Source organism: Penicillium psychrofluorescens (assembly GCF_964197705.1).
Source record: "Penicillium psychrofluorescens genome assembly, chromosome: 4".
Lineage (NCBI taxonomy): Eukaryota > Fungi > Ascomycota > Eurotiomycetes > Eurotiales > Aspergillaceae > Penicillium > Penicillium psychrofluorescens.
In genome coordinates this window covers 767,773-789,787 of record NC_133442.1, presented here as the reverse complement: position 1 = coordinate 789,787, position 22,015 = coordinate 767,773, and the positions used below count along the sequence as shown (strand labels likewise).

The following is a 22,015-nucleotide window of genomic DNA, read 5'->3' as shown; positions in this document are numbered from 1 at the left end:
TGGATACTGTGAGACCTCAACAAGACCAAATCTGAGCTAGCAGGGTTGGCACGATTGTATTATTGAAGGCCGTGCCAAACCCCTAATCTCGTCTGGGGCAGCTGGCGATCTAGATCTTGGTTGGCACAGACCGGAAGGCTTCCGGTTCCCACCCTAAGCGGGGCGGCCCGTATTGAACCATTCGCCAGACATTGATGCCTATTGACTCAATCGATCAGCATAAATTCCACTCTTTGCCGACGACTTTTCCTCCTCTTCAGCTCTCCGTCGTCCATCAACAGCAGAAGAAATGGCGTCCATTGCCCGAGCCTCGGCCATCCCGTCCACTATGCGTGCCTGGGTGCGCCGGCGACGCGGCCCCCCGTCTAGCGCGCTGAAGCTGGACCCCGGGTTCCCCACACCAGCCGTGCCGATGAGATCTTCATCCGACGTGCTGATCCGCGTGTCGCACGTGTCGCTGCAGTTCAGTAGCGAGATGTTAATGAAAGCTCTGCCCGTATTGCCGTTCACCGGCCCATATGTCCCGGAGCTCGAGCTGTCCGGCGAGGTGGTGGCGGCCGGCGATAGCGTGCCGCCTGAGGTGCGCGACCCAGGCACGCACGTCGTCGCCTTTCAGAACATTCCCACCATGGTCATGGGCCACGGTGTGTTAGCAGAGTACGTGCGGCTGCCTGGCAGCCAGGTTGCGCGCATCGACGCCACGGTGGACAAGGCGTCGGCCTCGGGCATAAACGGCGCCGGGAGCACCGCGCTCAAGATGATCCGCACGGCGGGCGTGCGCGAGGGCCATACAGTGCTTGTGAATGGGGCCAGCGGGTCAGTCGGCTCGGTGCTCGTGCAGTTGTGCAAGCTGCGCGGCGCTAAGGTTGTCGGCGTGGCTAGCGGCGGCAACGAGGCCATGGTGCGCGGCCTAGGCGTAGACGAGGTATGCAGAGGCTGCGGTCGGCTTACACCAGAACATAACTAACGCGCGCATAGTTCATCGACTACCGCAAGGAAGACCCGCTGCCGGACTACTTAGCGCATCACTACAGCGACAAGCCGTTTGACTTTGTGCTCGACTGCGTCGGCACGCAAGCGCTCTTTGACAACTCGCCGGCCTATCTCAAGGCCGAAGGCGCTGTGGTCAACATTGGCGCGCTCGAGGGCGCCCTTGCGACAATGCGTAATGCGCTGTTCAACCTTTATTTGCCAACCTGGCTAGGTGGCGTGCCGCGTCGCTACATCATGTTTAGCACACCACCGGCACGCGATGACGCTGTCTACCTAGCAAACCTAGTCGAAGAAGGCCGTGTGCGTATCTCCGTCGACTCTGTCTTTGACATGGGGGATGCCATGCGCGCCTACGAGCGCATCGCAACCAAGCGCGCGCGCGGCAAGGTTGTAGTCAAAGTGCGCAGTGACTAGGCCGTGCGTGCCAGGGGGGGGGGGGGGGGGGGGGTGCTTCTGTTACAAATACTAACTCAGTAGGGCATGCGTGTTGTTGGCGGGCGATTGCTGTCTTGCAGTTGCAGGTGCTCGAGGTACAGACCAGACTAGCCTTTTTTTTTATTGAGGATTGGCGTATCTATTATCTTGAGGGCATGAGACCAGGTAGCTCGCAAATAGTCCTCTCCTTACTAAAAGCTATCATTTTAGATAACTCCGTCCTAATTGCAATATAATAAGTTCAATGTCCCGGATTTGATACAAGGTGCAAGTGAGCAATAGCGAGCAAGAATCACTCTGTGGTCTTAAAGCTTGGGATTCCATCCTTTAGGTCCTCCCCAGGTGCCTTTGACAAAAGAGTTGAAGTACACCCATGGGAAGAAATCCTTTTTAAGATGGTAAAACGCACGCCGAGGCTCTATTTGGTCGATGCCAAACCAGTTGCCAAATGTCTCCTTCGGTTGTCCACCATACTTGAACTCAGCAAGCAGGACCTTGCCGAACTCCGTAAGCAAGGGGCACGAGGTATAACCGTCATAGATCGCCTGAGGCTGTTTCCCTTCCATTGACAACAACATATTGTGGACAAGAACTGGCGCTTCAGCAGTAACCGCAGCCGCTGTCTTGGACGTGGGTAGACTGGACGCATCACCGGCAGACCAGACATTGGGATACTTTTTGTGGCGAGTGGTGCCGTCATCAACATCCACAAATCCAGCGTCGTTTGCCAGAGGGCTCTGCTTCACGAACGAATGGGGCCCCATTTTCGGCACGACATGCAGCAGATCAAACTGTTTTTTGACCTGCTTTCCTTCTGGGCCAGCAAAGGTGGCTGTGTTGCCCTCGATGGCTTTAAGATCATGCTGGAACAATCCTTCGACCCCTCTCTGTTGGCGCAATTCCTCGAGCTTGGCACTGTATTTTGGCACACCAAACATTGTTGGGAGTCCCGTGGCATAGCTGACCTTGATCGCCGATTTGGAAGGATCTTCGATGTTGTATAGGCCTTCCCGCTTCCAGTAGTCCAACGCAAGCCACATAGCTTTTTGCGGGGCCCCTGCACATTTGATCACGCCTGCAGGCATCGTGAAAATGGCGTTGCCCTTCTGCAGTTTTTGGATCGTACCGAAGACTTTGTCACAAGTGTCGTAGCCATATATGGTCGAGACAAGAGAGTTGGGGTCGGCAAGAGCTTCAGTCAAACCGTCAATTCCTCCATAGTTGATGTTGATGCCAGGAGCGACGACAAGATTCTCGTAGTTGACTTTTCCACCATCCGCCAGCGTGATGGAATTGCCCTCGGGCGAAAAGGCGCTAACCCCTTTGTTGTAAAATTTCAACTTGGGGTCAAGTAGGCTCTTCAATGGCCTCTCAAGTTCGTATTTGGTTTTAAGGCCGCCGCCGACTAGTGTCCATCCAGGCTGGTAGTGGTGCTTTGTGGCCGGGTCAATGATGGCAATGTCATTTTCCGCGAATTTGCCAGATTGAAGGAGCTGGTGGCTGATGGTCAAGCCTGCGGTGCCACCACCAACGACAACAACCCGATGTTGCCCACTGACAGAGCTTACAGGAGAGACTGTTGCAAAACCCCGAGACGTTGAGGAAGCCGGACGCCGGGCAACCCGAGCTACTGATGCGAGAGACGCGCAAAGCATGATGAAAGACACTTGATGAGCAGGGAATGTAGACAGCAGGGCAGTATCAATGTTAAGGTCAATTGAGAAACCGCAAAACAAAGAACAAATCTAGAGATGAAGCTCCTCGAATGGGTATAGCCAGGGATGGCGCAATCGACGGGTGGTGAGAAATTTGTTCGCCGACCCGCCAATCAAAACACCGGGCCGGCGGATTGTGGGTCCGCGTGAATTGACCGAAGCATGATTTCACGGCCTCATTAATAATGTGGCATAACAGACAACCGCAAACTCTCTAGGCACGCAAAAGCATTTAAGAATGGCTAAACGAATCCATGGAAGCCGAACATATAGATATCTAGCAATGAAAACGATATTGATCGATGGCATTTCGGAAATCTATCTGTCTCTGTTTTCTTCGTGTCGAAAATTCCATGTATCTGGCAAAGTGGGAAACAGGGAGGAGATAGAAACAAGACGAACTCTCGAATTTGAAAAGCAAAGAAGAGGGCTCACTTCATTGCCACGGGCGGAAATGGTTCTCTATTTCTCCTGATCCAAACCCATTTCCAGTCCATGTAATCCCACTTTCGTCGATTATATCTCTGACCAGTTCGAGGATAGGATGAGGCCACCCTTTGGTTCACCACCTGGATCCCAATAAATGAAGAAGAACGTAGTACTAGGCGAATACTAGCAGACCAAAACGGTACCGGAGTAAGCCCCGGGATCACGTGAATTGGCTAAATCCACCATCTAGCCACTATCAGATGCGCGAGTGTCATCCTTTTTTTAACCTTGTCGATTATTCAGCTCTTTGAGAAATTGACGTTTTGATGTTCAACTCTAGAATTGGTTGTATCCCGCGGTTCTCTAAATAAGGCTGCAGTGATGTAAATCCATAGCCCTCCATCTCCAGCCTTTTCTAGAATCTGCTTCTCTTCATTCTGATTCAAACTGCGAGCGCAAATCACCGGAAACACGACAACACCAAACTTTTCGATCAGATATGTCGCCTGTTTCTGATACATCTGAAGCAAATCTGGCAAATCAATTATATCACAGTCATATGCCCAACTACGGCTGGATTGAGAATGAACCGTTAGAGTACTTCTTACGAAACGTGGAAATCGAGCTAAAGCCCTATAGACCCTCACAATGCTATGAAACCACTTGGCACTGCCAGCCTAAAATGGTAAAACTATAAATGTTCAAATGCCAATAATCCGTCCTTTTTCTTCTACGCACTAGTCATTTTCGGCTAGACGTGAGCCGGGGACTGGCTCCTGGCCAATGCGATCGCCTCAGAAAGGTAAGACCCTCAAAAGCAAGATCCTCGTCTATTTTTGCTGACGTTGGAAAAATCCGGTCGTTGTTGGTTGTCTAATTAGCCTAACAAAAAGTCAAATGGGTCTTGTGTAACGACCCTATGTTGACTGTCTAAAAAATATCGGGCAATTGGTAACCCCAGATTTGCCAGCTGGAAATCCGGGGAGAGACTAGCGCTAGCCAATAAATCACTGGCTCAACCATCGATTGCGGTCTAGGGCCGCACTACGACTTCCTCGGCCAATCGCTTAGAAACGCCTCTAAGTTTCCCCCGTCTTTGATCACCCCAGAGTCACAAATAAGTGTCACAAGCAATGTTGCTCTCTCATTTTCCCCCTCCTTCAGCTTCTTCAAATCCACTTTAGCCTGAATTAGACCCTTTGGGTCACGGCTCACGATCCGTGTCAGGTTTCTTCCCCCGGCATTTGTTGCTTTTGCCCCTACAGTCCATGGTGGGTCTGTGCGAGCCTATCTTAGCCTCTCCCCTGAGCTTTGTTGTTTCGCCATTCCCGTTTGCCGGGGTATTTGGTTTTCCGTTATTGGGGATTCATTTTACCCTACTTTGCCGCCAAATCAGAGGCTATTCCGCTTCTAGACCATTCACTTTTACCCCCCTCGTGTTTAAATACATCGAAGCCGGCAGCAACAGAATGGAGTCACCTAACTTTCAATTTTGTCAGAGCCTTTGCTGTGTTCGGCCCTATTCTTGTTACGTTCCTGTCCTCTTGGAATTGTCGACAGATATTTCAATATGGGAAACGATACTTTCCAGCTTGCCGGGCAGGATTGGCCCAAGGTAACATGGTGGAGGATGAAGGGCATGCGTTTTGTCTATCTCACTCTTTGGGCGGCCATGGTGACCTCCGCCACGAACGGTAGCATACCTATGGACCCTTTGCGTACTTCTTACTGAAATGCTAACTCGATCATTCAAGGCTATGACGGTTCGCTGATGAATGGGTTGGAGTCCATGAAGTCTTGGAATGTTTGTAAGTGTCGAGATCATTAACGGTCAGGAAGGTATTAACTCACGTGTGTATTCAGCCTATCATAACCCTCATGGGGGGACTCTTGGTCTTCTGGCTGCAGCCATGTCAATTGGTTCCATGCTTGCCATTCCCGTGGTTCCATACATTGCAGACATCATGGGTCGACGTGCTGGTGTAGTTACTGGCTGTGTAATCATGATATGCGGTGTTGTTATGGTCTCCATCGGTTATCATATCGCCTTGTTTGTCGTTGGCCGCATGGTCCTTGGGTTCGGCTTGGGAATTTCACAGGCATGATTGGGCCCAATATGCCCTTGAATATTCGAGAACTAATTGTGGCGACAACAGGAATGTTCTCCGCTTCTTGTTATTGAACTTGTCCATCCGCAGCACCGAGCCACGTACAGCAGTATTTACAACGCACTGTGGTATGTGGGCAGCTTGATTGGTGCCGCTGTCGCTTTGGGTATGTCTTTTCCCTCACATATGATACAGCAAATATCTAATACAAGAGCAGGCACGAATCACATTCACAATAGCGCGTGGTCCTGGCGTGTTCCTTGTCTGCTGCAGGGTGTCCCATCTATCTGCCAGCTGATATTCATCTGGTAAGCCGTTTTGTCGGCTCCTTTCAGCCGGACAAAGTGGGTTTGGCTAACTCTAGCCTTCTAGGATGGTACCTGAATCCCCTCGTTGGCTCATTTCGAGGGGTAGGCATGAGGAGGCTAAGAAAGTTCTAGCATATGTTCATGCCCAGGGTGACGAGGACGATGCTTTGGTGAACGTGGAGTATGAGGAGATTCAGCAGACTATTGCACTTGAGCAGGAATACTCGCGAAACGCGTGGATGGAATTTCTGTCAACCAAAGGCAACCGCCACCGCACACTGATTCTGGTTTGCATCGGCTTCTTTTCGCAGTGGTCTGGAAACGGCATCGTCTCCTACTTTTTGCCTCAGGTATGTTTACATCTCTGGCTGTTATTTGCCTTTATCATGAATCCCAGCGACTTACAGAACTAGGTTCTCAAACTCATTGGCATTACTAACTCCAATACTCAACTTACCATCAACTTGGTTCTTAGTGCTGTGAACTGCGTTTCTGCTATCGGAATTTGTTTCTGGGTGGAATTCTTTGGCCGACGAAAACTTTTCTTGACATCGAGTACCTGCATGTTGTTGTTTACTGTCTGCCAAACAATTTGCCTGGGCGTCTATGCAAATGCAACCGGTGGAAACGAGGCGGCCGGTCACGCAGCTCTTGCGTTCATCTTCCTCTATTATATCGCATACAATATTGGATACAGCGGTCTCTTGGTATCTTACTCGTCTGAGATTCTGCCATACCACCTCCGTGCCAAGGGTCTGACACTCATGTTCTTCTGTGTTGATCTCAGCCTGTGGTTCAACCAATATGTCAACCCAATTGCTATCGACGCTATCCAGTGGAAGTACTACATTGTGTACTGCGTCTTCCTGCTTTTTGAAATCGCGATTGTCTACTTTTTCTTTGTTGAGACAAAGAAGGTTCCCCTGGAAGAAATCGTGAAGCTCTTCGACGGTGAACAGGCTATCCTGGGTGGAGCGGCTGCATCGGAGAAAGTCCAACAGCTTGCCATGCATGGCGATGAAACAGTTGGGGGAGATACGGAGAAAGCAATCGCATCTTCGGTTGAGATCAGAGGATAAGTCAATGGCCTCATGATCTGGGCCATGTTAGGTGGATAGCTTGCTAATGAACCGGGATATTAACTACAATTCTGGATACGTTTATGTACTGCTTCTACGCTACTATGCATTTTTCCGAGACATATTTACTGAACAATAATGACGCCGAGCTTTTCGCATTTGCTTCTCATCAGATCTTCACAATATACTGCTAAACAAAATTGTAAAGTCTGCGGATAGCTCTAGTAACTGGTTTCATAATTTGGTTCTGAACTTACCAAACCCAAACCAATATACATCGCATGTAGGGAGCCTTTGTTTTTATGGATGACCATTCAAAATTGGGAGGTCTATGGGTTATACTCGAAACAACAAGTTAAATAACATCCGAGAGATTAAGCCGACAAACCGGTGGTGTGGGTTATTCTTAGATAGGGTCACGATGGGAAGTTAGTCCAAGGAAACCCATATGCATCGTATCCAGAATTGTAGTTCATACCTACTCGTCACGGCTAATCCGGTAAAATAGAAAAGGCATGGCTAAATCGCTTCAGGCTTGCACAGCCGAGGCAATAATGCAGTTTGACTCTTAAGGAATTTTAGGTCTTCTTACGTTCTAGTTGAAATTAAGCAAATTGAACCCCGTTTTCCAAATGGGTCCTTCCGTAAGCTATAGCCTAAACTTCTCCATGCTTTCCCCAGAAAATCTCTCAGTCAAAAAAGACCAAAGCTTCAGGCTTACTATATTAGCGCCGTGATTTCTACCTTTCCCCCTGCAATTAATTTCATTGCCTTCAATCACCAGACCTTGGGGTTGACTTCACTCATCTCACCTTTTATATTACTACTTTCCGAAATGCGCTCACTTTTGGCTATCACGGCTTTACTTGCCAGCATAACGCAGGCAGCACCTCATTTTGGAGATCAAAAGGCCATTGATCTTAATATCCTTGCTCAACACCGCGATAAGCTATGGGTTGGCACGGCTGTGGATATCCCTGGAACATCAGAGACGACCGATTCCGCCTACCTAGATGTTTTGCGAAAGAACTTTGGAGAGATGACTCCTGCAAACGCCATGAAGGTATCCTCAATTGACCTTCTTGCCTTTTATTTATTCTGACAAGAAATCTTTCTTTCACAGTTCATGTACACCGAGCCTGAGCAGAACGTTTTCAATTTCACTGAAGGCGACTACTTCTTGGACGTGGCTGAACGCTTCGGCAGCCAGGTGCGCTGCCATAACCTTGTGTGGGTGAGCGAATTGTCCGACTTTGTCACATCGCAGAATTGGACTGCCGAAGCTCTTACTGCGGTGATGAGGAACCACATCTTTAAGACAGTTCAGCACTTCGGCCGACGTTGCTACTCCTGGGATGTGGTTAATGAAGCTCTGAACAGCGATGGCACGTTTTCTTCAAGTGTCTGGTATGACACCATTGGCGAAGAATACTTCTATCTTGCCTACCAATACGCACAGGAGGCGTTGGCGGAGATCGGCGCAAATGATGTCAAGCTTTTCTACAACGATTACGGCATTGAGAACCCGGGCACCAAAGCTGATGCGGTTCTCCAGCTTGTGAGTGAGCTGCGAAAGCGCCATACGCGAATTGATGGTGTTGGCCTCGAGTCGCACTTTATTGTTGGTGAAACGCCTTCTCTTGCCGATCAACTCTCCACCAAACAGACTTATATCCAGGCCGGTTTGGATGTGGCTATGACAGAGCTCGACATTCGCTTTTCGGAGGCTCCATTTTATTCTGCCGCTGGTCAACAACAGCAAGCTGCCGACTACTACACCAGCGTTGCCAGTTGTGTTCAAGCTGGCCCCCGTTGCATTGGTGTTGTTGTATGGGACTTCGATGATGCTTATTCTTGGGTCCCGGGCACCTTCGTCGGGCAGGGTGGTGCAACCTTATTTAATAGTACTCTTCAGGCCAAACCGGCCTATTACGCTGTCGCTGAGGCTCTTGAGGGTAAGACTTGCAGCGTTTGCTAAGTATATGTATATTGGTGTATGTATACTGGCGATCTATATCGGCCCGATGTTGGAAAAAATGGATTTAGGATTTGTGAAACTACACAAATAGGTAATCTACTTGGCTAGTCATTTTCTTAACATACTGTTGCTGTACATTATGCTCCGTCCTCGCACACGTGATCTCGACAAACAAATCGCGACCGCTGCAGCCTGGTTTCACGGCGAACATCAACCGTCAGCAAGAATTCCATCGAGTCATATCATTCTTGTTGGGCACGCAATGACCAAAAAGCTGGTAATTCTATGCTTTGGCAACTCTTTGACGGCGGGTTACTATTGTTATGGACTGCACTACCATCCATATGCGGGGAAGCTCAGGGAAACGCTCAAAGCAGCATATCCCGACACCGAAATAAAAATCGACGTGGATGGAGTACCCGGTGACTTGGCCATTAGTCCTCCAGGACGCTTCCTGCGTCGGATTCAAGACAAGTGTTTCAGTACTCAGTATGACTGGGTTATTGTCCTCGGAGGAACAAAGTGAGCAATCTTCCACCGCCCGCCTTTCGGCATGATTGCAAGAGTGCTAAAGCCTGCCATTTAGTGATCTTGGATATCGCCATCAACCTGATGACATATACTCTGCGCTACAAGGCAGTTGGAACGTGGCTCTCGCTTCAGGCGCAAATGTGCTTGCTTTAACTGTTCCTGAATGTGCAGCGACGTCCTCGGAGCTCGATGATAGACGTGACAAGTTAAACTCACACATTCTCTCACACAAGGCCGAGCAATTGTGAGTGACCCAGAGACCATGGCGGTGTATTGTGCTAAACTGTCTATAGTCATGCATTTGATTTGCATCGGGAGATTCCATGCCACAGTACGACTGAGGAATTCAGGCAGCTTGTCTTCGATGATGGCTTGCACTTAACACCTGCAGGTTATGAGATGGTCGGAGAGTCGATTGGAGAGCATTTGGTTCAGTTGCTGAAACCAGAGAGTGACAAAGAGAACCAGCAAAATTAGACTTGGGGGATTGAGGATATGGAACAATTGACGGAAGCTTTTATCTTGAAACTGAGGTGGACACCCATTAGAAAAATGTGGTTTTGTTCGTTTTTCCACAGAACTAGTTAACCTTGTGGTACATTCCCTTTAAGAACGACATCTAGACGTACTTCATTACAAGGCATTTTACTCATTGACTGATTATAGATATGCCGATCGTGATCTACAGGCACTCGTACTGATTCAGGTGTTCCCATAATAAAGCCATCAGATAGACTCAAGATCGTCTGAAATACAATCGTCGGCTTAGAGTGCCCTGTTTTGAAACCTATGGAGCAACTAAGGTACTAGCGGGCGCACGTTTCCCAACACAGGGCAACTTCGAAAATAGCTTGGCATTTGACCATGATGAAACAAGAAAACCGGATCATCAAAGGCTCGAGACTCACTTTCGTCTAGACCCGAGCCGGAGACGGAATTTTCGGGAGATACGATTGGTCGATCCAGGTAAGCGAGAACTCCCCATGGGGGAGGGGGGGATGGGTCCCTTTCTGCACAATGCCGGCACCGGAAGAATCGGCATTTGCGCGCTCGGGGGCCCGAACAGTAACAAAGAACGTGACGGGCCTCTTCAGCTCGTTTCAGCCCTTCCCTGTATGGACCCAAAAAATCATTGCTCATCGTCTGACCCCAGGTTTGCCTCCCCGGGTTTCGTTCTCGGCTCTATTCACCCTTTTATCGGCTCACCGAAAGTCTGGAACTAGAATGGTCTCGGAGGAGGCTGAATTCTTACGCGCTGTGCTAGCAGGATCACTATAGCGTGGCAAAGCACTGAGACACGCATCGTCCCGTGTAAATCGGTTCCCCGAGTCTTGGCTAGGCACGTCTGGACCGAGAACTAAAAAGAAAAATAGAACCTGAGTGCCGATGCATCCAAACGGAGAGACGGTCGGATCGCTGCATTCCCTCTAGTGTCACTCTGCCGAGTCAGTCTATAGGCTGACCAGCACACAACCCTACCCTTTTCCCCACACAAATTGTTTGGTGGCGCGGGGCCCCCCGGCCCCCCCCGGCCCTCTAGAAAGAATTATTAGGGCAAGTCACCACATGCACTACTCTAGAATGCTACCGTGCCTCTGCGCATGGCCAGGCGCAAAGCAGCCGACTAATCCGGATCTAGAGCTAGCCGCCATCTAGCAAATTCCAAATGGAGCTTGATATCCGTTTAGATTCACGCTATGCTACTTCTTGATCGTTGGTAAATTTTTGGATCCGTGTTTTCGCCTCTGAAACTCCTGGTTGGACCAGCTTAGCGGCAGTGATAGCTCTCTTCTGTCCTGTCAGTGCCGACGGCGGGACATGGTCAGTCACCCCTCGTAGCCTGCTGACCTCTAAGACTATTTTCGGACAAAGCTCCCTCCCACTGGCTGCGTTGATCCAACATCCCAGAGATTGCGAGGACAGTTGGTCGCTCGACATAGCTGAACTTCACAGCGAGCCAGCACCGGTCAAATGTCGGACAGGCGGGAACGAGCGTCTCATTGCACGGACTATTCGCCGTAAGCACTAGACCCCAGATATCCCGTGCAGGAACACGAAGGTGGGATGGTAGAGGAATCTGTCGCTGACTAGAGAAGGACGAATCGCGACTCACCAAGCGAGTGTGTAGCTGGATGGTGGCACCTTCTGGATCCGCCGCGTGCTCTTGGCTCGTGGCAACCAGTAATCAGTGCAGCTTGGGTGATATTGCTTCTTTTTGGCATAGCTTGGTGGCGTCCTCTAGTCCCTAATGATCTGTTTTTTGAATGTTTCCTGCCAGTGCGGAGTATCGCATTTCCGACAATTTCCCTCCCTCCCCGGCTTTACCGACCAATCTGGGCCTTAGCGTACTCTTGGCTCGCATGAGTGGCACATGGATATCTAATTCTAGGTTTTCATATGGTGCCGTTGGGGAATGGCAGGTGTTTCTGGAAGCGAGAACGTGAAACGATGCGACTATATAGTCCAGCACATCCTTCCCATCCTGGGAAACCTTTTCATCCTCTGGTCGTGTATCTTTCTTCTTCTTTGTTGAGACCTCTTGCATTGCACGCCTTCCAATATGGCAGTCAGTCAGTCCGTGGTTGGCCGCGCCAACGCGGAGAAGCCTCACGGTATCGTGGGTATGATTAAGAACCCCTATGTCTTTTTGACATGTTGTTTCGCATCCCTAGGGTACGTTCACTAATTTCCGAGCCTTTATCATCTCCTTCCAATCCCTAAAATTATCTCATCACTCTCCTATCCTTTTTATAACCATCATGACTAAAATAAGACTCCAGTTGTATCATGTACGGATACGATCAGGGAGTGATGGGTCCCATCCTTGTGATGGAGAACTTTGAGAACCACTTCCCCTATTTCCAAAGTTCAATCATTCAGGGCTGGTTGGTTTCTGCCCTGGAGCTCGGTGCTTGGGCCGGCGCTCTCATCAACGGTGTTCTGGCAGACCGCATCTCGCGTAAATACGCCATGATGGTTGCTGTCGTTATCTTTACTCTGGGAACTGGTCTCCAGGCCGGTGCGCAGACTCCCGCTTACTTTTTCTCTGGCCGGGTCATCGGTGGTGTCGGCATCGGCATGTTCAGCATGGTTATTCCTCTCTACCAGGCTGAAGTTGCTCCCCCAGAGCTGCGTGGATCGCTCGTCTCTCTGCAACAGCTTTCGATCACTATCGGTACCACCATCGCCTTCTGGCTCGACTACGGCATGCAGTACGTTGGTGGCACTACCTGCAACCCTGAGGGTATTGCCAACCCTTACACCGGGCCCGGTCATACTTACAATGCCGCCCAAAACAATGGCCACACTTGCTTGGGCCAGAAGACCATCTCCTGGCGCCTTCCTCTGGCCCTCCAGATTATCCCTGCCTGGATTCTGTTCTTCGGCATGTTCTGGTTCCCCTTCTCGCCTCGTTGGTTGATGATGAAGCACCGCGAAGAAGAGGCCCTCTCTGCCCTTTCCAAGCTTCGCCGCCTGCCTGGTTCCGACCCGCTAGTGCGCGCTGAGTTCCTTGAAATCAAGGCTGCTGTCATGTTTGACGAAGAAACCGAGAAGGAGGCTATTGGAAGCGGCGGTGCCCTGGCGCCATGGAAGGCTCTGTTTGCACCAAACATGTTCAAGCGTCTGATGATTGGTTGCTGCACCATGGTCTTCCAGCAATTCACCGGTATTAACGCTGTCCTGTACTACGCGCCTCAGATTTTCAGCTCTTTTGGCTTTTCGTCTACGAAGACCACCCTGCTCGCCACCGGTGTGACTGGAATCCTTCAAATTCTCTTTACTCTCCCCTCCGTCCTCTACCTCGACAAGTTTGGACGCAAGACCTTCCTGATCTGCGGTGCTATTGGCATGTTCTGTTGCCACATTGTTGTGGCCATTGTCGAGGGTCTTTACGAGGATCAGTGGAACTTGCATGAAGGATTGGCCAAGCCGCAAGGCTGGGTTGCTATCGCATTTATTTGGTTGTTTGCAGTCAACTTTGCCTACTCTTGGGGTATGCTTTTTTTCCCAACCCTCTTTTTGCTCTGATTTGTTTTGTTCCTAACACATATTGATTCACAGGTCCTGTTGCGTGGGTGTTGACCCAAGAGATCTTCCCCAACAGCCAGCGTTCTCGCGGTGTCGCTATCGTCGCGTCTACCAACTGGATGTTCAACTTCATCATTGGTCTGACCACCAAGGATATGCTCGGTTCGTTCCTCCTAGCACCTCATACAAGTACAGAGCGGTTACTAATGGGTTATAGGCTCTATGAAATATGGAACATACATTTTCTTCGCCGTCTTCAGTGGTCTTGGCGGTCTCTTCATTTGGAAGTACGCTCCTGAGACCAAGGACAAGACCCTGGAGGAGCTGGACATTTTCTTCGGCGGTAGCAAGGAGAGCATTGCCGAGAACGACCGTCTCCGCATGGAGAGAATTAATGAGCAGCTGGGTCTTGCTGGCGTCGAGAACTTGGAGGATCTGAATTCCGAGAAGCAGATCACTACTCAGCAGGTTGAGGTCAACACTACCTCCAGGGACGCTTGAGATAGTGCTTGATCCTGAGAATCATCCGTTTCTTCAGGCGTGGGATATGACCCAGTACATAATTTGGTGTTCTTATTCCGTAGCTGTCTTGTATCCAGAATTTATTGACGTCTAATGTCTATCACTTTCACAACGCCATACTACGCGGTGGCTGATAGAATTTCCTTCTTTACAGATTACATTTCTTCTGTAGACTTGATTCCTGGGAATCTTCGGAGCGGAATCGCTAAACGTCTTTGTAGCTCCCGGCCAAACAATGACCAGGTTTTCCAACGCTGATTCATACAAGCATTGGGTTAACCGAATGATTTAAACATGATTTGGTCAGAGGATTGGACTGCAGAGGAGTTATCTTAGGGCTAAGATGGATCGACTTTCGGGATTTACTACGCATGATATTTTTGTACGATTTACCTCTATTCTCCTCATTTACTTTTCATTATCACTCTTCGCTTCTCAATCCACATGCCTAATTAATCAGTGGTTTGGTGACTAAGAATGCCATCGAGCCGGGACATTTTAACCGTTTCGGGTAGGGTGAGGCTTGTGCCCGCTTCTGTATAGATAGTCCAGTCTTATCTTGTCTGAAGCAGAAAGAAGATCTGAGATAACAAAAGGTTCTGGACATCTTCGGTTACGTGAATATCAGTATCCAAAATCAGGCAGTAGAATCGATCAAGCGTCTAAGCGATTTTGAGTCGCCTAACACAAAGAGGAAAATCATCCATCTGCAGGTACATTGCCTCCCTATACTCTGTCAAGTAGGACCAAGAGGCACGGCATCATAGCAAATGGACAAAGCCATCGTTATTCCACAAATACATTAAATATTTCTCCGCATGTCGTCATAGCCGTGCATTCCCTTGCCAAACAGGGAAAAAGCACTCGACCGAGTGTCACAAACCTTCGACGTCGGATGCGTTTATCTTGTCACTGTCAATTGGGGAAACTAAGACCTCCACCCCCGCATTGAGATCTTCATGTCCTATGAGCGATAATAGGATATCCCAGATTGCCCAGCCGTCCAGGCCGGGAATACTTATTGGGGCTCCTCTCCTGGGGAGTTTCGTAGAGAAAGTATATGAACACCCGCATCGAGACACGACACGCCATACTTTTATGCCAACGCGCCATTTCTCAGGATATACAGCCGCATGAACTGAGACAACATGGATCAACTACTGAGTCCAGAGAATATCTGGCGACTCAGTCTATTCCTAGTTGCCGCGACAGGACTATCCTATGCCCTAAATCGATCATTCGGCAAAGCCCTCCTGAGCAGAGTTACCCTGCGCGGCCGGCGAGACTCAACAGCCAAAACCCCACCGCGCTCATTCTCCCCTGACAAGCCCCAACCCAGCTCGCCCATAAGCTACAACAGTGCCTTGCCGCCCCAACGCAGAGCAGCCCTCGCCGACGTGAAGAGCGATGTCGTGCCCTGGCAGGAGGTAAGCGAGGAAGAAGTATCACGACAGGTTTTGCCGATGAAGGCAGATTATAGAACAAGCCCTGGCAACCTTTACACTCCAACCGGGTTCTCGATACAAGAAGTCAAAGCCCTAGGCGACTTTCCCGACTATGCCACGCTTAGCGGCGTTCCGCTGCCCAGTCCTTACCCCCAGTTTGATATTAACAAGGCAATATCCAGACCATATCGTCCGTTTAGATGGGCCTATCATCAGACCATGTGTATGTCAAGTTCTTCTCTCAACTGAGAGTATCCACTTAGAACAGACATTAATTACCCTGATACAGCCCTCACAAAGCTAGACACCGACTGGTGGATCGAACTCGAGAAAACGTACAAGAGCCGCATCGCCCAGCGCAAGGAACTATACGCTAAGGAAGGCAAAGCAGTTCTGAATTCTCTTCCTGGTTCCGAGCTAGCCTGCAAGGAGTTGATGGAGATTGTGCTGCAATTCATCTGCGCGCGATATCCGCATTACTTCTCACTCGTGGACAACCGCGTGCTGCACAACCGCATTCTCGGAACGGAGCAGGATATCAGGGCAAAGCCTCCGCTCGAAATCCTCCTCGACAACGTGCCGGAGGATTTTGCACTCATGCTGCGTGATGACAAGACGGGCTTCTATATCCTCCGAGCCGCGGTGATCTGCTCAGCCCTCGGATGGAACGTGGCCTCGAAGATTGACCGCCAGTTGCATGAGATTCACTCACCGATTCCGGATTACAAGGAGAAAATGCAGTTCTCCATGGACCGGTACGTTTGTGTGATGTCTCTTCAAAGGCAATTTTCTGACAAATACAGATTCTTCACCAAAATGCCGACCGAAAAGCCCATCCAGCGAGGCTCATGGGGCCTCGAAGTTGGAGAGCCGCTGTACATGGCACCTGGCGACCCGCTCGAAGAGGAAAGACGAAAGCAGGATCCCAATCTGCGCATTGACGAATGTACATTGCGCGTGGATTGGCAGACCTTGCGACGTCTTCCTCTTTCCGGGGCTGTTGTATTCAACTTCAAGGCGCTGTTCACGCCACTTGTGGAATTTCGTGATGAGCCTGGGGTGCCGGCTATTGTTGCTAAGGTTCTGAAAGAGGGAAAGAAGAGCTTTATGGAGTATAAGGGAACGTGGCATGTTCACCATGTGGTGCTTCCGAAGTTGGAGGAATGGGCTCAGGAGCAGGAGGATAAGGGGCTGGTGCCGAAGAACTGGGAGGTTGCAACCTTGGACGACAGTCCGTGGTTTAGGAATTGGGAGGAGAAGTGGCATCGCCAGCAAGGGTTTTAGGTGCAAGATTTTGGGGATACTGTATATATAAACGTGATTTCATCATGTCATTTCGGAATTGCCGCGGCAGTCCATTCGAGATCAGGGATCTGTCTCGGCAAAGCTTTTGTACATACAACTTGTGCAGGCGCGCCAGGAAAGGAACCATGGATATGCAAAGGTTCCAAGGATGGCTATAGTAACATGAAGCACGCCAGAAACAGCCGTAAAATATCATGGTGTGCAAAGTCACACCACGTTGTCGATAACAAGAGCCGACGCTAGTTAACTCATGTTCGAGTCAACGAATGCATCATATGTCAAAATATGTCGGCTAGGCTGAGTGCTTGGTTGGCACTGGATCAGCCGGCGCGTGGAATCAGCTGTTGCTTCCATGACGACGGAAACATGCCGATGACACTGAGGGTGCGTAGATGGAAAATTGAGCCAAGGTCGGAGTGTTCAATCTTCGCCATCGTCTCGACCCCGTGCAGACCCTTCCTCACTCCTCTCTCTGCTCTCCTCGCGATCCTCTGCATTACTTTCTCGATCCAATTCCTCCAACTCATCCTGCAACGGACTAATCCGCTCATCCAACAACTCCAAGTCCTCCAACTGTTGTCGTGCCGGCAGTTTCCACAGACTGGTACCGCAGACACGGTCCTTGGTAAGCAGGTCATCGACAAACTGATCCATATACGTGAGCACAAAGGTATCTCGGACCCTGCGCTTCAATTTCCGATAGTCAAGCAGCAACGGCTCCAGTGTCTTGTACACGTCCACAGCATCAAAAGTGAGCCGAACATAGAACGCAGCTAGTGCGCGCAGATATTTGAAATCCCCGCGCTCCTTGACAACCCCGTTTTCCGGCTCGGCAGCTTCAGCCTCGTCGTCGCTGCCCGGGTCGCTGAAGTGGAGGTACTCGAGGATCACGTCTCGCTCGGGGCTGAGTTGCAGCAGCTTGAACGCAAGGCACAAAAAGGGCGCGGGTTTTTCGGAAACGCCGTATGTGCCGCCGAGGGAGGTCAATTCGGTGGCGCGGTCGCACAGCGTGGCGGCGTTGAGGCCGAAGCATTGTTCTTTCCAGTAGTAGGAGTCGGTGATGCGGTCGCGCACGGCTTTCTCGAAGAGCGTGATCGGGTTGACGCCCCGGACCAGGGGGCCCGTGTAGCCCCGATTGTCGAGAAATGCACTGGCGTCGGCGCGATGGGAAGCCATTGCAGAGAGTCTTGAAATGGTGAAGTTGAGGTTTGTGGAGAGAAAAAGAAGTCGGTCCCGTGCCAAGCCAGCTTATCGATAGTCGCGCGGCCAACCCAAAGTACATAAACAACCCAATCAATCTGACATCACCGACGGTCGACATTTCAATCAATCTCACTCTTTTCTCTCCTCTCCAATGCAGCCTCCCACATTATTCTGGCCATGGTGCTCCTGACCTCTTCAACCGTCTCGGCCATCGTGTCGATGGGGGTGGTGTGCATGTTCACCCTGGCCCTGTTCCTGGCCGGCTACACGCTACAACAGCAGTCCGTCAAGAACATCCAGCATGCCATGCGCGTGGTACCCGACAATGCGCCCGTGGCGGGGCTTAAGGGAGGCGGATCTACATTCCACAAACGCGGGCTATCAGATTCATCAGCATTAGCGAGCGATCCGGACATCCTACAAGACCGAGATAGAAACTCGCAAGATCATCGCCCCAGTTCCTCCACGGGCAACTACGCCTACCTCCAACTCCTCTCTGAGCCCGACCCATCCAATATCTGCTCCGCCGTTCTCTTCTTCAAGCAACTCGCGACCAACAGCACCGCCATCCAAGACCGTCTGTTCATGTACCCCGAAGAATGGGACCGGAAGGCCACGCATAATAAACTCGGCAGACCCGCCGCCGCGGCGCTATCCATTCTGCGCGCCGCAAGCCTAAAATATGATATCTGGCTCCTGCCCATTGACATGACCGCCGCCACGAGGGAGGGATTCGAGCCTACGGACTCGAAGCTGCTCCGGCTGGGCCAGAACCAGTTCATGCAGTATGACAGCGTGCTGTATGTGCACACGCCCGGTCTTCTTCTCGACAGCTCAAAGCTAGATGACGTCCTTCTGTCCCGGCCATTACCGCTTCGACACGATAGGAACCGGAAGGAGTCGTATAATAACGAAGCTTGGATCCCTGCGCCGCTTCGTCCAGCCCGCGACCCGGACGTCCCGCCCGTCTACCTGATCGCGGTGAACAACGTTGGCGCCGGGAAGATCGAGACGCGCACGCATATACCGAACATGGCGTTGTCGGGCTTCAATCGTCTGGTTACTGGGCCGTGGGGCGTCAAGGGCAAAAACAGGGAGCAGCAGCAGGAGGAGCCGGGCTACGTCTACTTTGAAAGTGATGCCGATGGTCGGGTCAAGTGGTCCGGGAATCCTCTATTTGGCACTTGGCGCGCACAACAGGCCGAGGTTTGTGACGGGTTGGATCTGGATTCGGACTGGCGTGATGAGCAATGATTTCTTTCTTTTTTGGGTTTCTTCTTCTCGCTGTACATGTTGGACTATATGGTTTGGAGGAATTGGCGTTGGTTGTACATGGTTCATTTTATTTACGAGCATCCTGGTATACCGAATTCTGCATTGAACAAACACACTACGGTCGTGACCTTCTTCAAGTCCCTCATAAATTCGTGGTTCAACTCCCGAAATAAACTAGTTGGTATACACGCCTGATATAACAAACAGGATTACTGAGAAGCTGCGATCTCATACCCCAGCATCACCTCGGTCGTATTACCCTCCCAGCCGCGATTCCCACTCGTCGAGATCATAAACCGGCACGCATTATCGACGTACAGTTGAGAAATCGTGCCCGTGCGATGACCGGGGATAATCAAGAACGGAACCGTTGAGTGTCGAGATGTCTCTTCGTGCTTAAGGTCATAAAGGCGAAGGATATCATGGGAGGCACTGCGAAGATGATTAGAACTAAGACCGAATCGGAATCATAATCAAGTGAGGAAAAAAACTCACCAGACAAGATGTTGCCCATTGGGCATGGCCTTCAGCGCGGTGACAGGCCCGCTTCCCTGTGGGAATTTGAACGTGCGCTCTGCATTGCGGAGTCCCTTGTGCATACTGAACTCCTCGACTGTGCCATTCCGGCGCCCGGCATAGATATAGTTCCCGTCGGGAGACCAGCAGGCATTCATGCACCATGGCGGTACATTACGGGGAGTGATTCGGGCGACTGGGTCGGGCTGTCGGCGGTCCCAGATACGGATTGTTCCATCGATGGATGCGGCGAGGAACGTGGTGTCGGTCACGACGTTTTGTTCTTGCTGCGTGTTCTGAGATGGCTCTTCACTGAACGATGGCGTTTCGAGGTCTTCGGTTTTGGGGAGTCCGTTGATGGCTGTGGTGGCTGGTTGGACCGGTCCGCTGGGGATATCGGCATCAGGTATCTCTGGCTGTGCGTTTCCAGTATTGGCAGTTGCATCACCGGATTGTGTGCTTTTCTCTTGTATGGAATCAGAAGGGGGCGGCATTTCCGTGTCAGTTTCTCCCGGTGCATCATCAGCGTCCTCAAGAACGCCGTTCCCCAGTGCGCGACCAAACTCGTCGTCTTCATCCCCGCCAAACACCCCGCCAGCAGAGGGCTCTCCACCATCTGCGACTCCACCGTCCGCATCGCCGAATAACGAGTCCGCGCCTCCGAAAAGCGAGTCCGCTGGTGAATCCGCCTGCGGGTTCTCCGCGGGGGCCGCCGCCTCTCCGGTATCCTGCGCGGTATCCATGAAGCTGAAACTCTCATGGCCACTGGCCCCGTAATTCGATGCGTATGTTCCATTGGTTTGTTGGGGCTCAATGGTATCCTGCGGCACAGCGAGCGTAGAATCAGGCCGGATCTGAACACTACAGATCTGAGCCGCGCTGCCTCCAAAGGCACGCCGCACCTGCCCCGTATTCAGATCCCAGTCAAAGACCCGTTTGTCCCAACTGCCCGACAGCACGGACTTTTCATCCGAAGTCAAGTTCAACGTGGACACCGCCGAGGTATGCTGTCGTAGCCGGGCAATCTCCTTGCCCTCTTCATGGCGCAGGGTCTGTAGCCGAATGACTCCGGACTCTAACCCAGAGAGCAACCACAAACCCTCACTCTGGCTGGCCAGGGAATACACAGGTGACAGATTCGTCCCATCCAAATTCTCCCAGTATGTCATCAGCACACCTGCCTTGACCACACTATCCACGAACGGATGCCGTTGCGCCACAGTCAACATCAGCTTGCTGTTAATCGAGTCCGCCCAGTTAAACTTCCGCACATATCCATCTGACCCCCCACTGAAGACCCAGCGCATATCCGCCGTAGCGGTGATGGCATTAATGGACGTGCTATGCGGCGCGGCGGTGGTGGGGGCGATATCGTAGGATCTGGCCGTCAGGCACTCGGGGCGCACAGGCGGGTGGTAGACGGAGAAAGCCGACTCTTCTTGCGCGTGTCCTGGCGATGTGCGCCCCGTCCCGTCCTGGTTCTGTTGCTGTGAATCACCACCGCCGCCGCCCCCCTCGGACGCCTGGCTCGCGTTCGAGGGGCTATCTGCGTCTTGGTCTGCGTCGCCATCGGCATCTGGTTCGTTATCTCCTTCGGCATCGTCGGCATCGCGCATCGTGTCGTCGATCTCGTTGTCGGAGCTTCCATCTTGAGAGCCTGGGGAATGCGAGCAAGGTCAGCGGGGGAAGGTGACAGGTAGAGTAGCTCGATCAATGCTATGCTTACCGGCCAGATCACGATCATCCTCCTCCTCCGCGAGCGCCGACATGGTGAGAGAGCGCTGATGTCCAGGAAGGAGCCGGTAGCTCGACGGCGCAATGCAGGGCGGGCAATGCACGCGGGGAGCGGTTGAGAAATGGCCCAGCGGCGGCGGGAATGGTCAATGGCGAACGAGGGCGTAATATATTGGAATGGCAGTGCGCGACCAGACCAGACCGGTTTACATATAGCGAGCGAGTGGGTGGAGCTGGCAGAGTCGGCCGGGCTGGGGATGTCTGCGGTCGGAAGGTCGCGATAATCGCCCGAGATCTATGTGCTTGGCGCTTGATCTTGACCGCTTGAGAAAACCATGGGAGTGCACTATTCGGCACTATTCATAGTCAATTGGTCCATATGGAATATACTACTAGAGCATGACTTATTT

General features: G+C 51.3%; 9 protein-coding genes across 9 annotated transcripts; 6 read left to right on the top strand and 3 right to left on the bottom strand.

Annotated features, from left to right (window-relative positions):
* Positions 1–289: 289 nt before the first annotated feature.
* On the top strand, positions 290–1,407 carry PFLUO_LOCUS6022 (zinc ion binding; the record flags this gene model as incomplete). Its single annotated transcript, XM_073783526.1, has 2 exons — positions 290–925; positions 979–1,407. 2 exons carry the CDS (start codon positions 290–292, stop codon positions 1,405–1,407), a joined length of 1,065 nt encoding a protein of 354 aa, XP_073640073.1.
* A 326-nt stretch (positions 1,408–1,733) lies between these two features.
* PFLUO_LOCUS6021 (uncharacterized protein) lies at positions 1,734–3,083 on the bottom strand (the record flags this gene model as incomplete). The annotated part of the gene is made up of 1 exon (XM_073783525.1): positions 1,734–3,083. The coding sequence occupies one exon, from the start codon at positions 3,081–3,083 to the stop codon at positions 1,734–1,736; it is 1,350 nt and encodes a 449-aa protein (XP_073640072.1).
* Positions 3,084–6,053: 2,970 nt separating this feature from the next.
* PFLUO_LOCUS6020 (uncharacterized protein) lies at positions 6,054–7,067 on the top strand (the record flags this gene model as incomplete). Its single annotated transcript, XM_073783524.1, has 2 exons — positions 6,054–6,338; positions 6,402–7,067. The coding sequence occupies 2 exons, from the start codon at positions 6,054–6,056 to the stop codon at positions 7,065–7,067; spliced, it is 951 nt and encodes a 316-aa protein (XP_073640071.1).
* An 835-nt stretch (positions 7,068–7,902) lies between these two features.
* Positions 7,903–9,045, top strand: PFLUO_LOCUS6019 (uncharacterized protein; the record flags this gene model as incomplete). Its single annotated transcript, XM_073783523.1, has 2 exons — positions 7,903–8,130; positions 8,191–9,045. The coding sequence occupies 2 exons, from the start codon at positions 7,903–7,905 to the stop codon at positions 9,043–9,045; spliced, it is 1,083 nt and encodes a 360-aa protein (XP_073640070.1).
* Positions 9,046–12,136: 3,091 nt separating this feature from the next.
* PFLUO_LOCUS6018 (uncharacterized protein) lies at positions 12,137–14,106 on the top strand (the record flags this gene model as incomplete). Its single annotated transcript, XM_073783522.1, has 4 exons — positions 12,137–12,249; positions 12,357–13,570; positions 13,639–13,767; positions 13,823–14,106. 4 exons carry the CDS (start codon positions 12,137–12,139, stop codon positions 14,104–14,106), a joined length of 1,740 nt encoding a protein of 579 aa, XP_073640069.1.
* A 1,169-nt stretch (positions 14,107–15,275) lies between these two features.
* On the top strand, positions 15,276–16,856 carry PFLUO_LOCUS6017 (uncharacterized protein; the record flags this gene model as incomplete). The annotated part of the gene is made up of 3 exons (XM_073783520.1): positions 15,276–15,795; positions 15,862–16,327; positions 16,376–16,856. The coding sequence occupies 3 exons, from the start codon at positions 15,276–15,278 to the stop codon at positions 16,854–16,856; spliced, it is 1,467 nt and encodes a 488-aa protein (XP_073640068.1).
* A 441-nt stretch (positions 16,857–17,297) lies between these two features.
* PFLUO_LOCUS6016 (uncharacterized protein) lies at positions 17,298–18,053 on the bottom strand (the record flags this gene model as incomplete). The annotated part of the gene is made up of 1 exon (XM_073783519.1): positions 17,298–18,053. The coding sequence occupies one exon, from the start codon at positions 18,051–18,053 to the stop codon at positions 17,298–17,300; it is 756 nt and encodes a 251-aa protein (XP_073640067.1).
* Positions 18,054–18,257: 204 nt separating this feature from the next.
* On the top strand, positions 18,258–19,334 carry PFLUO_LOCUS6015 (uncharacterized protein; the record flags this gene model as incomplete). Its single annotated transcript, XM_073783518.1, has 1 exon — positions 18,258–19,334. One exon carries the CDS (start codon positions 18,258–18,260, stop codon positions 19,332–19,334), a length of 1,077 nt encoding a protein of 358 aa, XP_073640066.1.
* A 230-nt stretch (positions 19,335–19,564) lies between these two features.
* Positions 19,565–21,640, bottom strand: PFLUO_LOCUS6014 (Transcription factor spt8; the record flags this gene model as incomplete). The annotated part of the gene is made up of 3 exons (XM_073783517.1): positions 19,565–19,787; positions 19,851–21,528; positions 21,598–21,640. 3 exons carry the CDS (start codon positions 21,638–21,640, stop codon positions 19,565–19,567), a joined length of 1,944 nt encoding a protein of 647 aa, XP_073640065.1.
* Between the last annotated feature and the right edge of the window lie 375 nt (positions 21,641–22,015).